Source organism: Pantherophis guttatus, chromosome 7 (assembly GCF_059756535.1).
Source record: "Pantherophis guttatus breed Tessera chromosome 7, ASM5975653v1, whole genome shotgun sequence".
Taxonomy (NCBI): Eukaryota; Metazoa; Chordata; class Lepidosauria; order Squamata; family Colubridae; genus Pantherophis; species Pantherophis guttatus.
Window position 1 is genome coordinate 27,897,409 of NC_142069.1, and position 15,752 is coordinate 27,913,160.

General features: G+C 38.9%; 1 protein-coding gene across 1 annotated transcript; it reads right to left on the bottom strand.

Moving 5' to 3' along the window:
* Positions 1 to 4,504: 4,504 nt before the first annotated feature.
* MB (myoglobin) lies at positions 4,505 to 13,027 on the bottom strand. The gene is made up of 3 exons (XM_034403123.3): positions 12,842 to 13,027; positions 10,292 to 10,514; positions 4,505 to 5,147 (listed from the first exon to the last, which is right to left on the bottom strand). The coding sequence occupies exons 1-3, from the start codon at positions 12,934 to 12,936 to the stop codon at positions 5,001 to 5,003; spliced, it is 465 nt and encodes a 154-aa protein (XP_034259014.1). The 5' UTR covers positions 12,937 to 13,027; the 3' UTR covers positions 4,505 to 5,000.
* Between the last annotated feature and the right edge of the window lie 2,725 nt (positions 13,028 to 15,752).

Sequence of the window (15,752 nt, forward strand, 5' to 3'; positions counted from 1 at the left end):
AGAAATTGTGGAAACAGAACATCAAAATTACAAGAGTCATACCCTACAAAGAAAACCTCATAAAAATGTTTTACAGATGGCACCTAACACCAGCCAGACTAGCCAAAATATATCCAAACACCTCCCCACGCTGTTGGAAGTGCAAAACAAAAAAGGGGACATACTACCATGCCTGGTGGAAATGTACAAAGGCCCAACAATACTGGAAGGACACAAAGGAAATCATTGAAGAAATAATAAACCAACAAGTAGAAAACACTCCAGAATTTTTTTTATTTGGAATGATAACAACACAACACAACAAAGAGACAAAATACCTCATCATACACATTTTGATAGCAGCACGGTTACTGTTTGCACAAAATTGGAAATCAGATCAACTCCCAACCAAAGACAAACTAATCTCAAAGATAACAGAATGTGCCGAAATGGATAGACTGACACTAGAACTCCAAGATAAAGAAGAAAGTGAATTCTATCTTGTGTGGCACCAGTGGTATCAATGGCTGGAAAAGAAAATCATACAAATATAGATGAAAGAATATAGGGTAGAAAAAATAAAACCGGAAACAACTAAATAAAGAGGAGATGCAAGATTATTTCTAATCTAAAACATCTGAATTGACAATGTATTACGTATATATTAACTTATAAAGCAATATATATTCTGATGATGATCAAAACATATATGTAAAGTATGGTGTGGGTAGGTTGGTGGTGGGAACTCGTTTGTCTTTGTAATGTCTTTGTATTTTTTGTATTGTCTTTATATCTCTGTTTAAAACTCAATAAAAAAATTAAAAAAAAAAGAAAAAGAAAATGACACAAGCTGGTCATATATTCAAGACCTATGAGTATTTGAGTACTTCTATCCCTGCTAGACAAACAGTAGTTCCAGGTCTACATGGCGCCTCCAAATTTAGAGGTAGGAAAAACCCAAAAACTACCTTCAACCAAGCATAGCACATTTTTAAAAACAAATAAAATACTAAGGCTCTCTTCAAGCTCAGAAGGGGAAAACATTGAAACTTCTAGCCCCATAGACACGTGTGATCCAGCCAGACTCCCTTTCTGGTCTTCATCTATCCAAAAATTGTCAGATGGCCTGAAAAAAAATAGCCTAAAATAATATAATGTTTATTCATCCTTGGGCTTGCTAGTAGGAGTGCCAAAGAATTGACTAACCAGCTGCCAATCTCCATATTATACAAAAAGAAATCCAGAAGCAAACTGCCTTTAATAATATAAAGTAGTCTTAATATCCTTTCTATACACAGCTACTATTCAGCTGAGACTGACATGAGCATTTGCTGCTGATGCAGAATTTAGCTCGCTCACAAACCCGGTCCTGCTTCCATGGCAGCAGTTGTCCTTTTGTGCAGAGAACAGTATTATATTGGACAGACCGTAGTGAGAATTTATGTAACACACTGTTTCTCTAGCAACTCAAGAAACACATACAACCTAGGATGGAGGTAAAACCCTATAATTTCTCAGCAGTCATAGAAAACTAGAATAATCAACTATACTTTGAACAAATGTGGTGATCAAAGGTAAACTATAAAATCTAACCAATGTAAACTGTTCCAGAATGAAAGAATTCAGAGAGATTTCAATACCTTCCCTTCCCAGCAAGCACGTAACTTGCATATATGGGAGGCCCTGGTTAGTATTGCTGAGTGTGGGATGGAGTAAAGAATTGTGAGATTGGCTGGGAAACTGTCACAGAACAGTTAAAGCCGGATCTGGAATTTTCAGTGAAATGGACAAAGTTAATTTTCTTTTGGGATATTGTATCAGATATACTGAAAAAACATAAATTCCAATTCAATATTTCTATTCCAGCTTCAGTTTGGGAAGATTTTATGAATCTGCTTACTACTAACCAGGGCCTCCCATATATGCAAGTTGCTGATGCTCTATCCTTTGAAAACCTTCCTCCCTGGCCTCCAGTGTCAATAAAAGAATTCAAAATCAAATGTATTACTCAACTGCTGAAGTCTAATAAAGCACCTGGAGAAGAAGTTCTACCCCCCAGAATTCTTTAAGACATATATTGATTGGTGGGCCCCATTGTTAGCAGGGTTTTTTCCCCATCTATATAAATAAGTTGCCATTATGATTCCCATATATAAAAAGGGGAAACAAAGCTGACCCCCAAAATTATAGACCAATAAGCCTGATTGGAATTGTGGCTAAAATGCATGCAAAACATATTTTGAGCAAAATAGAAGACTGGGTTAAGAAGTCCCTTAATGGAGTAACAAGCTCGATTTAGACAAGAACATTACACAATAGACAATTGTTTTATTTTACACATAACAAAACAACTAACTAATGGCCAGAAACTGTTTACCACCTTTATAGATTTCAATACAGCTATTGATTCTATAAACAGAAACATTTTGTGAAATTTGCAAATTTAAACTTGTTGATTAAGACCCTCTACTACTCAAACATCCATTTGAAAGTCTGCATTGTGTAAATGCTTTTCTAACTAAGAATAGGCCTATCTATAATTGTGTTGGAGAGGTCTGTATTCTAGCCCCAGTGCTTTTTAACCAGTATTAAGTATCTGGGGGTGCAGATAACTAACAATCTGAACTGGTCTCTCCAGACATCATCCTTAGTGAAGTGTGCAAACCAGCATCTGCATTTCCTGCATTGGAGGAAGAGAGCACATCTTTCTCCTTCTGCCCTGGCCACTTTTTACAGAGGTACAATTGAGAGCATTTTAACAAACTGCATCACTGTTTGCCTTCATAGTAGTACTGCCTCAGATAGAAAGTCCATACAGAGAGTGGGAAGGACAGCCAAGAAGATTATAGGAAGCTCACTTCCTGTTATTCAGGATACTGCTTATAAGCACTATGTGCTTAGAGCTCAAAACATTGTTATGGACCCCACAACCACTTCACCAGTGGGTGGGTTGCCCCTGGTTCACACCAGTTCTATAGAACCGGTACTAAAACCGGAGGGAGGCTCCACCCATTGACCCTGATGTCATTCCACATGTGTAGAAGAGCGCACGCACGAGCGAAATGAGCGCACACGCACGGTCCCACTGAGAACTGGTAGTAAAGATAAGTAGAACCCACCCCTGCACTTCACGGTGTGTTTTGGTTGCTCCCCTCTGAGAGGAGGTTTCGAAGTATTTCTAGCAAGACTACCAGATTCTGTACCAGCTTTGTTCCCTATGCTATCTGTCTGGTAAACTTGCAAGATTCATTTTTCTCGCCATGTACATGTATACATCTGAACTAGACTGTGTTGTTTCTCCGTGTCATATAATATATGTGGATATATGCATAATTTTGTATTTATTTATTTATTTTGTCATGTTTATGTAATGTATATTGGAGGAGGTGACCCTTTGAGAGCTGTATGCAATGAAATTTCATTTTAATGTATGTGTCAGCTTCTGGAATGGCTCAGTGAAATAAGACTCCAAACAACTAAGGTCTTCGGTGTACAAAATTCTTTATCTTGCGCTCTGGCACAATCCGACAATCACCCATGCAAAGTGAAGTATTGTCAGCACTATCACGCAGTGCTCCCCACTGCCATTTTAAGCCTCCTGCTTCCACCCCGTGACTCCACCCTGCAGCTCCACCCCATCATGAGTTCCGCTCACATCCCCAGCTAGCCGATATTACAATTCAGAGTTTGTTTCACTCGGCTAGTCATCCACGCCAAGGACTGGTTCCCTGCAGGCGGAAGCCCCAACATCAGCTGTTTGTGGGGGTTTGGGGATGAAACCACAATCAGGTAGTGCATTCCAGGCATTGACCACTCTGTTGCTGAAGTCATATTTTCTGCAATCAAGTTTGGAGTGGTTTACCATATGTTTGAATCTATTGTGTGCTCGTGTAATGTTGTGGTTGAAAATGAAGTTATGTTATGAAGTTATGTTATGGGTCATTTGATGGATCACTTCTACAGACTCCATAAACCACAATTTGAAAGTCATTGATTTATGGATTTCCTAGCTTTTGATTTTTTGTAGTTTTATCTTAGCCCTAGCCAGTAGAAATACTTATATGTCTTCCCACCCCCACCCTTCACCCCTTCGCTTGTACTGGTGAGAGGAAAATCTTGTACAATATACAGAGCAATAATCAGGTAGGACTTTCCATTCAAGTCAATTTAAATAGCAAGTTATGCTATATTCCAGTCATGAACTAGAAACCTTATCTTCATTCACCTTCCTGAATAACTTTTTCACTTTTCCTGTTTCTGAATACTAATATATCATCGTAGAGCCAGTTGTGAACTAGGCAATATGTAAAGAGTACATGCAGCTGTTTTTATTACACATAATTAATATTTTATTAAGAAGTGCTGAAGATCAAAAGGATCCACAGTTGATAACCCAAGCCACACATGAAGTTGGCAAGCTTTCCATCACACTTAAAGCAGCAGCGGCAGCGTAGAATTGTTTTTAGACAAAGGGATGTGTTTCATCTTTAAGCAGTATCAGAATCATACTCATAGAAAAGTGGGCAACTTTTAATTAAAATTTAATACAATTTTAATTCCATTAATTACATACAGAACAGTGGAGCAGATGATTATCCATCCCAAGGCAGATCTCATTTAAATCAGTGACTCATGGCATCTGCTCCCCAATTTTCCCTCCCTATTTGTCTGTCATCAGAACCTGGTTGTAGGTGGTGAATTTGAGGACCATTCCACTGAACTAAAAAATGGTGTAATGATTACATATCCAGTTTTATCACCTCCATCTTTCTAGCTCGTTAAACCTCCCTCTTGATCTTATTAGATATCCTACAAATGTATTGGTTTTATTCCCTTACGTCTCAGCCAAAATGGCCTTAGCAGATGTTAGAGATTTTGAACAACATACCTTGCTTACTACCTTCAAGTGTAGCATTAACACTATTCAATTTATTCAAGCTATTTTCCTGTGCTGACATGAAAATATTCTCTTAAACTGACCACACACTAAGTCTTCTCGATGGTGACATCTTCTTTCCTTACTAGCCCTGGAACCCAAGTTCCTTGTATTTGCTGGCCATATCATTCCGGAACAGCTCCAAGGCTTTCCTCATTGCCTCTTGACCATCAGCCCCAAATTCTGCAGAATGTTTTTCAGCAAAGACACCAATGATGATTTCAGAAATAAACTATAGAAGAAGAATTGATGGTGGCATAGAGAAATAAGGGCAGGGATAAGAAAAAAGGGTTGGGGGGGGAAGAGACAGAAAGTGAGAGCGTGCTAAAAATGTCAAATAAATGTCAAACAACAAAGCAGCAAAAATGATAGTTTTACATTAACTTTGGTCAGGACAAGAAACGAGAAAATATACCGGTAAATAATATATATTTAACATTTTTCTCTTAACATGTAAGTGTCTCAGACCTAAGGTAAGTCAAAGGTTGGCTCATCCATATCTCTACTGGTGGGACAGAGGTACAAGGTTCTCTAGATATTGCAGCATTACAGCTCTTTTACTCTTGGCTATCAGAGTGAAGGATGTGCTAAACTACAATTCCCAACAGATATGAAAGATGCTGGGAATTGTAGTCAACTGACAACTGAAGAGATGCATATTGTAACCTCATGCATTCTTTGTGGTTGAATGAAATGGTCTCTAAAGAGGTTCGGTAGATTGGAAGGCTTTGCTTCAATGATCAATAGCCATCCATGTTACTGCTATCCAGGGCCACCAGTAAAGGGAAAAGTTATTTCTTTTTCATGGGAAAGAATGAAGAAATATGCATTTCTTTCTACTGCATACCCTGTGATCAAGGGTGATGTTATTGCAGCTTCACAGCCTCCTCTTTGTTGCCAAGAACAGAATATCCTTTCCCCAGGACAATTAATGTACCCTCTTGGTATTATTACATAATTGAATTAATGGACTAATACATGCACTAATAATATTATTACTCTTGAGTTGAGAAGTTGTGACATAATTCATATTTAAGGCAGCATATAGTATCTTGCATTACTATCATAGCTGGCTGGGGAATTCTGGAAATTGAAGTCCACCATTTTCAAGTTGCTAAGATTGAGAAACACTGATGTAAACTGAAGCTTGAAACAATCAACCAGAATAGAGGTGGAAGGGACCTTGGAGGTCTTCTAGTCCAACCCTCTGATCAAGCAGAAGACTCTTTTCCATTCCAGACTGGAATACTGCTATCATGCCCTAGTTAAAACATTTCTTTATTCAGACCCTGGGGTTGAAGTTGAGCTGTAATTTTATTCTAAAGCTGTCCAGGCACAGATCCCTGCCATTCATGAACCATTCTGCTTTATACCTGCTTCTTTGGAACTTCTTGGATATTTGAAAATTTGCAAAGCTAGAAGAAATTTGTTTATTATTTGTACCAGGTAGTCAAACACTTTAAAAATGTTTTTCAAGCAGAATAATAGATTTATATCTTCTTCCTTTCTCTGTAGTGGAAACAATATAAGAAATAGTACTCAGACTTCTGCAACGTTTTTCTCCTTAACTAGAATTGTGATTTATTTCATTCTTGAAGTTAAGTGAGCTTTGTAAAATAAATCATCTGCCTGAGCCATACATTCCTCCTCTCTCTGATCTTTCTTTCTAATCTGGCAGCTAAGAAGTACATGATGAACCTTGTCAAATAAAAATAAAAATAAAGGTTTTCATATTTTATTATCTTTTGGAACAAGTTTCCAAAAGATTGCAAACCTTCCTATTGGGTTTTACATAGCCGTGTATGGGAAAGAAACATAGGAGTAAGTGTTCACTACATTTTAGCAGTTTTATGGTGATTTTAAATGTGCATTTTAGGTTTTACACATATATTAATATTTTATATATTCTATTGAAAAGAAACAAGAAGCTGGGCTTCCAATGTGAGTCATCTCACACTTCTGCGAATTAGCAGAGACAACCACTGTGAAGAACGAAAGGCAGGCAAGTAGACCGGTCCTTTAAATCTCTCCAGAGAGCAAGAGATCAGGAGATAGCTCAAGAGTGCCCTGTATTACAACTCCTCACATAAATCAGCGGTCTCCCACAGGTTTAAGCACCAGGAGCCAAAAGAGATGACAAAGGGATGACATCTTTGTTCTCAGCAGCAGCGACAGAGCCTTTCATAAGGAGGCTAAGCCAACCAAACTCCCTTCCTAATCACATTCAGAAATGTCAGTTTAGCCATTTTATAAATATTGCAGATCTTCAAAATGGAAAATTTGATGCTTGGTAAGTTTTACCTTCTGTGGATTTAAGAAATAATATAGCAAAAAGCCCAAAAAAAACCCTGTTATTAATTTAAGAAAGTTTAAAATGGATTTGAAGACCAGAGAGATTTGGTATTTGGTTATTTTGACTCTAAAAAAACAGTATACAATTGAATAATATATCCATTAGAAACAACTGAAATGGAACTAAATCCATATTAGGAACTAAGGCGTGATGAAGTTTGCAAATGGACATTAAAGGGAATTAAATGATCAAACAGAAAAGAGTTAAAATGGATAGGTTGACTATAATATTGTCTTATCTTAAGGAATTTCAAACATTGATTGAAATAATAATCCAGGTAGTTCTCGATTTACAACAATTTGTTTAGTGACTATTCAAAGTTACAATGTCACTGAAAAAAGTAATTTATAACCAGTTTTCACACTTATAACCTTTGCAGCATTCCCATGGTCATATGATTGACACACGAATGCTTGACAACGGGTTCATATTTATGACGGTTGCGGTGTCCCAGGGTCACATGACCATCTTCGGCAACCTTCTGACAAGCCAAGTCAACCGGGAAGCCAGATTCACTTAACAACCATGTTACTAATTTAACAACTGCAGTGATGCACTTCACAAATGCGGCAAGAAAAGTCGTAAAATGGAACAAAACTCACTTAACAAATTTCTCACTTCGCAACATAAATTCCGGGCTCAAGTGGTCATAAGTCGAGTACTACCTGTAACTAGTGTCTCTAAAAGGATGCAGATTTCAATGGGTAAACTTTTAGAAGATAACGATTAAAACTTTAAAAAAAAAAAAACTTTTACCTGACGTGGAGTTTGAAGCAGTGGTGAAATCTAAAATTTGTTACTACCGGTTCTGTGGGTGTGGCTTGGTGGGGGGGGGTAGTGTGACTGGGTGGGTGTGGCCAATTTTTTTTTTTTTACTTTTAAAACCATTTTTTTCTACAACCTCTTTGGCGAAGAGGTTGTAAAAAAATGCTTTCAAAAGGCTCTGACGATCCCAGCTGAGTTGCCTGATTGTTAGAGGCATTTAAAAGAAAAAAAGTCTCTGCCGATCAGGCAACTCAGCTTGGATTGTCAGAGGCATTTAAAAGAAAAAAAGGGTTTTTTTTCTTTTAAAAGCCTTTGATGATCCCAGCTGAGCCGCCTGATCATCAGAGGCTTTTTTTTTAACTTTTAAAAGCATTTTTTCGGCCGAAGAGGTTGTAGAAAAAATGCTTTTAAAAGTAAAAAACAAGCCTCTGATGATTGTGCGGCTCAGCTGGGCCTGGGGGGGGGCAGGGATTTTTGCAACCGGTTCTCCGAACCACCCGCGTCCATCACTACCGGATCGGGCGATCCGGTCTGAACCAGGAGCATTTCACCCCTGGTTTGAAGGCATGAAGGAAAACAAAATTGAGATTACCAAAATAGGAATACAAAAGACTAATCAAGGACATGGAACATCTCCAGCAAGACATCCCAGACAATGTTTCCTTCTGGGGCTTACAAAGTAAGCTGGTGAAAACTTTGAAGACGCCTTCTAAATGCCAAAGAGTAATGAAAGATCAAGGCCCGTGATGCCTTAGGGATGATTTAAAGGTCAAGATTGTGCCAAGCAGAAAGGAGAAATATAAAGTTGGACTATTTAACCATGGATAAACTATTTTATATATTCACTATTGAACTGCATCTTTCAATTAGTGTCGTCCTATATTTATTTATTCACTTGTTAGATTTAAATCCTGTTTTTTTTCCCCACTAGCAAAAGGCAATCTATTTCTCCCTCCAAAATTGAGCTTCTATCGTTTATAATGGCCTTGAACCCAAGTCCCCTTGATTATAATCCAATACTTAACAGTAATCGTTATGCCATGCTAACTGAACCCTCAATAAGGCATATTGAGCTGATTTAGTCAAATGAGACTTGCTTCCCCGTGCAACAAATTAGAACTACTGTTAAACCAGAATGGACATTAGTCTGCTCTTCAGCTACTAGAAACTGCAGCTGTGTATCCCTTCCTTTCTCTTTTTTCATTTTTGCTTTTATTAATCAAAGGATAGCAAATTCAATCAAATAAGAGGGGCTGCACTGAGGGATCCTTGGTGCTTTCTGACTTGGTTGTTTTCTTGCAGGCATTGTATTACCCCTACTATGTAACATCATCAGGGTAGTGACTAGCACTGGTAATATTACTCAGTTTGGTTAATGAAACATCTGCAAGAAAACAGACAAGCACAGAGAGAACCAAGAATCCCTCAATTCAATCCTGAGCTACAAATATTCTCCTTTAGGGACTGCATTGTCCAGTTTCTACTTGGGTAATCCATAGTTGGCATTTATTTGGCAATAACTACTAGCACAGTATGATGATTTCTGATGATTTCTCAACAAATTCAATATTAATTTTATCTTCCTAGGGCAAGACTTCATTGTATGGGCAGCCACTACTATGTTAGATGGTGTGGCAGCTGGCTTGATATATTTACTTCTCTTTCTATGGCATTTAGAACATAGAATATGGGACCTTGGAGATGTTCTAGTCCAACTCCCTGTTTTAGCTGGGCTAGCATCAATCGTCAAAAACTCTAACTGCAAATAAGGCCCAGATTCTTTGTCTTAGCAGTAAACCTGGACCTTCAACATTTTAGAAAGTAAAGTTCTTTTTGACTCCTATTGACTTTATAGATATGTTCGTATAGTGTTCTTGAATGGCAGTGATGCAGAAACTATTTATCTCTGCCTTCTTCTTGGACTTCCCATTCTAAACTGGGATTTTGTGGAGCTGCTCCATTTAGTAGTTAACTCAGTAGGAGCTTGTTTTGTTTGAGGAGGTCAAAAAGATGCCGTCAGACTGTAATGTCATCACCTTATGAAAAATAAATAATTTTTCCCTTGAAAGAGTATTTTTGTCAACATTATGCTTCTAAATTGCCCTTTTATTATTTCACCAAAACTTCCGATATCCATTCTAAAATTTAGTAAGCAGGCCTACACATGCTCAGAATACAAACCTTTCCTTTTTCTGCTTAATAATTAGCTCTTCGGGTATACATAACTGCAGCACCGTCATCACTATGTACGTACTTACTTCTAAATATTTGACTGGAATTTTATGCTTGTTGGCATGAGTCTGTGCCAGTGGTGCCAGTTCTGCTTCGTGGGACCCCTTCTGTTTCAGAATTTTACCCAAAGCACTGAGGACAGTGGTTCCATGTTTCTTTACTTCTTCCGAGTTCTTCATCTCATCCAGAGTCTTTAAATTTTTGAATTTGACAAAGCGCTCTTGAGTCTCAGGGTGGTTCTGGAACATCCTGTCAATTATATAGAGAAACTCATGAAGAAGCAAGTCAGTGATTCTGAGTCCTCAGTCACCTGTAGCCACCTATATCAGTTAAGCCTACAAGCTCATTTTAGATACTCATATAGACCCTGTTTACATAAGTTTCTTAGGTGGTATAGTAAGTTGATGAATTATGAGTTGCCCTGTCACTGGATCCTTAGAGAGTGGGATTTCTATTTTTAGAAACTCATTCATAGTTATGTGACTCTCCTGCAACCTATCTCACCCCTTGAGTATTAAAAAAAGAAATGCTCACCTTTCATTTCAGACTTCAACAAACATCAAAAAAGAGCAGCTGCGTAGATTCGAAAGGCAATTTCAATAGGATTATGGATCACAACAGAAAGGAAATTTTGCACATAATTTTGATTAAAGCCATAATGTTAGGCGTGCTTGAGACTATCAAACTCAATAGCGGTGGTCATGCTTAAATATGTTAGATTACATAGATACATATTCATAACACTCTGTTGCCACTTGGAAAAAAATGCTCTAGTCAGAGTTTATTGTTTAGGGTATTGAAGTATTGAAGTCTGGAGATCACTCAGATTAGGGAAAAGTGCCCTACATATTGAACCATATTGAATCATGCTAGTAATTTTTCATGGCCTCGTGTATCTGTCTTCTATTTTTCTCTTTCCAGTATTTCTTATTATTAAAATGATACAATGATCTCCTAGGCAGATAGTTAGCTGCATTGTCACTGTAGCTAAGCCATCTTACAGATAATATTTAAATATCTAAATTTCAGATATTAACTTCCTATGGCTCAGTGGATGACCAAAGATCAGGAAAGAGGCGGAAATGAGAAATCAACAAATGGAAAGCAGCTAAGCAAGTTGATAGTCTAATGGAATGTTGATATGGGTCAACTATGTACAACGACATGGCCAAATTTAGAGCTGGTGAAAGATCAGATAAGTTTGATGATTTGGGATACATCCATCAAAGACAAACATATTCCATATCCTATTCTATTCTCCCTGTCTTCTGCTACTTAAGCCAGACGATAGAAAACACACAGGCCTGGTATTATCTTCAGTGACCTTTTTTGTACTATTCCTCACTGCTACCAATTTCCTCCAACTGTCCTTGCCATTGCCCAAATATTGCCTATCTGCCCTGCTCCTACTGTTCCAAATTATACAGAAGATGGTGTGTGAAGATGAATCTTCTTTCATGAACCTACTCATGAATCTGACAGTGAGACCAGCTTAGCAGAGGTGTGCCTTGCAAATATTAAAAATCATGGCCATGCACACTCCAAACTGATCACAAAGTGCATCAGTGATCAAGTTTCAAAGTGCAACCGTTTCTTTTCCAAGTCTTCCTCTGTTAGCATTTTGTATGTTTCCTAGGTTCCTTTCATCCCCATCATTTACTACCTTCCTTATTTTTGACCCCCAACATCTATCCAGGTTTCCCGACAGATGGAGAAGATCAGTGGTAGGTTGCTACCGGTTCGCCCGATCCGGGGCGAACCGGTAGTGATGGCGGCAGGAGGCTCTGCCCACCCGCCCAGATGTCTCTCCACATGCACAGAAGCTTCTGCGTGAGCGTAAGCACGCGCGTATCCACGAGCAAACCAGTAGTGGCTGAAATTGAAACCCACTACTGGAGAAGATACAGAACAGAGTTCTAGTGTCTTATTTGGGGAAAAAGAGGAGGTGCGGTTGTTAGCATAATCCTAACATTGTTAACATTTGTTAATTTCTGCTAACAGTATTTTGAAATATATATTTTCCTTTAGAGGGGGCACCCTGATTTTTGTTTCATTGCATTGTACAGAGAATAATCATGTTAACTGGGCATTTCTTACTTATTTGTTAGTTTTCCCATCTTACCTATAATGAGTGATGCACAAATCAGCCAAGCACCATTTGGCAGGAACTCAAAAGAAAAGGCAATATAAGATGTGGCTCTAGAGGCACAAGATGCATAGAACTATGTTAGCATAGTTCTATGCCCACTCAAGGATGGATGGGCAGCACTTTAAATCAGCAAGGAGAAAAAGCACTTACCCTTTCTATTATTATTATTATTAATCATTCACTCAGCTACAGATTAAACTCCTTTGGAAGCCTTTTTTTTTTCCCCAAGGGCTTATCTAATAAAGAAGTCAATGAAAATTGAGGACAACAAAATTAAAATAGTCTCCAGTTTATCAGCAAGTTTGCATCTCTTTCTCTTCTGTAATGTTTAGTTCTGAACCACATGCGAAGCAGATCCTTAAAGCACCACCATGCCAGCTTCTCGGGAATGTTGCTGCTCAGATTTCCATTCCTAATTTCTGCTTACCTGATGATAACTTCCTGTCCGTGCAAAGAGAGATCTGGTTCCACTTTGTCCCAGATGTCCATGACCTTCTGCCATTCTTGCTCGGTGAGCCCCATAATATTACAACAGCAGAAACAATAAAAAGCTTTTTAGCTAAAGAGATACAGACAGCCTGGGGGTTCTTCCTTGAGTGAAGGTTGAACAGAGAGACCTGTTGGTTTAATAAGCTGACTATAGATTGACACCTATCACTTGACAACTCTACATTAGGTCACTCTGGTCAAACTCCCTCTTAGTGGAAAGCTATTTTGAGTCCAGTGCTATTGTGGCAGACCCAGATGAAATAATTGCTGACTCTGGTATCGGACTGGCACAGGTCCTAAGTCCCACAGAAAGGACATTGCCAAGCATCAGTGCCAGGAATTTGGTATTCAGCACCCAAGAACAGAGAAGACGTTCCAATTTTTCATTTTATCTTTGACAGCCAAAAAACACATGGCAAGGGAGATCAGTGATCAATAGCACTATGGAACACATAATAAACTGAATCCCTCCACAATACTCAGCCCCACCATTTTCTGAGCCTGACCTGCCTCTTAAGTAGACCACGGTGGATAAGGGGAAGGAAAATACAGATAATTTTTTAAAAAACATTAGGAGTAGCTGAAAATAGTTCCTTCAGAAGGAAGGAAGGTGACTAGGGAGGGAATGCAATTAGATACTCCCATCTCCCAGGGCTGATAAAATGTGCAGACCCTTTCTCCCGGTTCCCTTAATTAAAATTAAAAATCACATTAATCTTGGACCTCCAGGAGATGTGCAATCTAACCTTCAGAGTGACAGAATCAAGGGGTCCCATCTCATATTAATCAACAGACTCCAATTCAGTTTTATGCTCAGTTATGTCTGATCTTATTCACTTTCAGCCAATGCCCTAGAGCAGGGGTCTCCAACCTTGGCAACTTTAAGACTTGTGGACTTCAACTCCCAGAGTTGAAGTCCACAATTTTAAAGTTGGCAAGGTTGGAGACCCCTGCCCTAGAGTTTAGAAGACACATTAAGCCGAAAAGTTTTCATCTTACCTTTTGTCACATATGTCTTATTAACATGGCTTATCTTATTGCTCAGACTTGGAGAATCTGCTATCTGGGGTTTATAGAAACTGGGATTTAAAACTTACAATAACTGCAGATAGTGGAATCAGTAAACTGAAAATGGCAACTACACCAGATTCAAAACCACAGGATGTTGTTGTGAGTGTTCATTCATGGAGGTGAAGGGTACTTTGCTTTGTGCTTAGCTCACATACATTGTTTTTCATACTAACCCACCAAATCTTACCTCTTTTAAAACAAGACAATGGAAAACCAGTAGACAATTATCCCAAAGCTGTCTGCAGGCGGAATCGGACAACTTGCTGCAGCTGTCTTGCCACTGTCGGCTCAACTCACTGCAGGACAAATCATCACAGGAGAATACCAAATGTAAGGAGAACCTCCTTCTCCTTCTCCTCCTCCTCCTCCTCTCTCCTAGATCCTGCTTATCTCCTCCCAGTCCCACCAACACCCATTGAACTCTGTGGCAGAAATTTCTGTGCATGGAAAAGTGTGTGACACTCTCCCAAGTGATCTCTTTGTCTGGTCAGGGAAAAGTCCTTCTTCCTCACCCCCCTTTGTTCTCATGATTGCCCACCCACCCCTAGTCTGAGCTGCGGAGGTGGCAGACGAGGCAGAGGAGGTTCCACTCACCTCCAGCATTCTCCCATTATTATTACATATGTAACTAATAAAAGAAATTGTCCCACAGTGAGGTGCCCTGCATTGAGGAGGGGGTGAGGCAAACGGGGCGAGCCAATGGTGGTGAGTTGTCCTAGACCCGCCTTCAGGGTATGATCAAAAAATCAAGATGGCAGCCATAATACTGTGTTTGAAGCTTTGCCCATTTTAATAGGCCACAGTGTTGCCATCTTGACATTTTGACCACTTAGACACCCCTGATACTCCTATGTATTTGGATGTTTCCGAGGTTTCGTGTCTCTAACGCGCTTCTAGAGCCAAAATCTACTTTTATCCCTCTCCCGCTACAGCCTTGTTATTTGTTGGCGTTGTGTACCCTCAAAGAATTGTTTACAATATAACCTCTAGTCAAACCCCCCTGGAGTTGAAAAGCAGACTGTGTACATGATATGCCAGTTCTTTCACTAATCTTTTCAATGTGTACTTGGTATTGGGGTCAACTATTATGGGAATTTGAATAATTGAACTCCACCATTGCAAGAGCGTATTGCCAAAATCTGGTGGCAAACCAACAAATTTTTATGTGCCTTTATTCCCAAGGACTAAAATAAGTGTATCATTTAAAAAAAAAACTTTAAAATGATAAGTGTATCATTTTAAAAAAAACTTTTTTTGAGGTTTTCACCCTCAAAAAAAAATTGAGGGTGAAAACCTCAATTCCACCCTCCTGAAAGGTTTGTTTTTCAGGAGATGAATTCAAACACCAGCCTCCCCAGTTAATATCATTGTGATATATCCCGTGCAGTGGTAGGTTTCAAAATTTTTTACTATAGGTTCTGTGGGTGTGGCTTAGTGGGCGTGGCATGGCTTGGTGGGTTTATTATTTATTATTTATTTATTTAATTTGTATACCGCCCTACTCCCGAAGGACTCAGGGCGGTGAACAGCCAACAATAAAATACATAAATACACAAAATTTAAAAACCCGATAAAATCAAATTAAATTATTTGGCCCAGACAAATTAAAATACCCCAATAATTTAAAAACAGATTAAAATTTACATATTTAAAAAGGGAAGAGATCAGGCCAAGCCCGCTTGATGGAATAAAAAGGTCTTCACAGCACGGCGGAAGGAGCGCAGATCCGGGATCCTCCGTATCTCCGGGGGGAGCTCATTCCAGATGGTAGGTGCCCC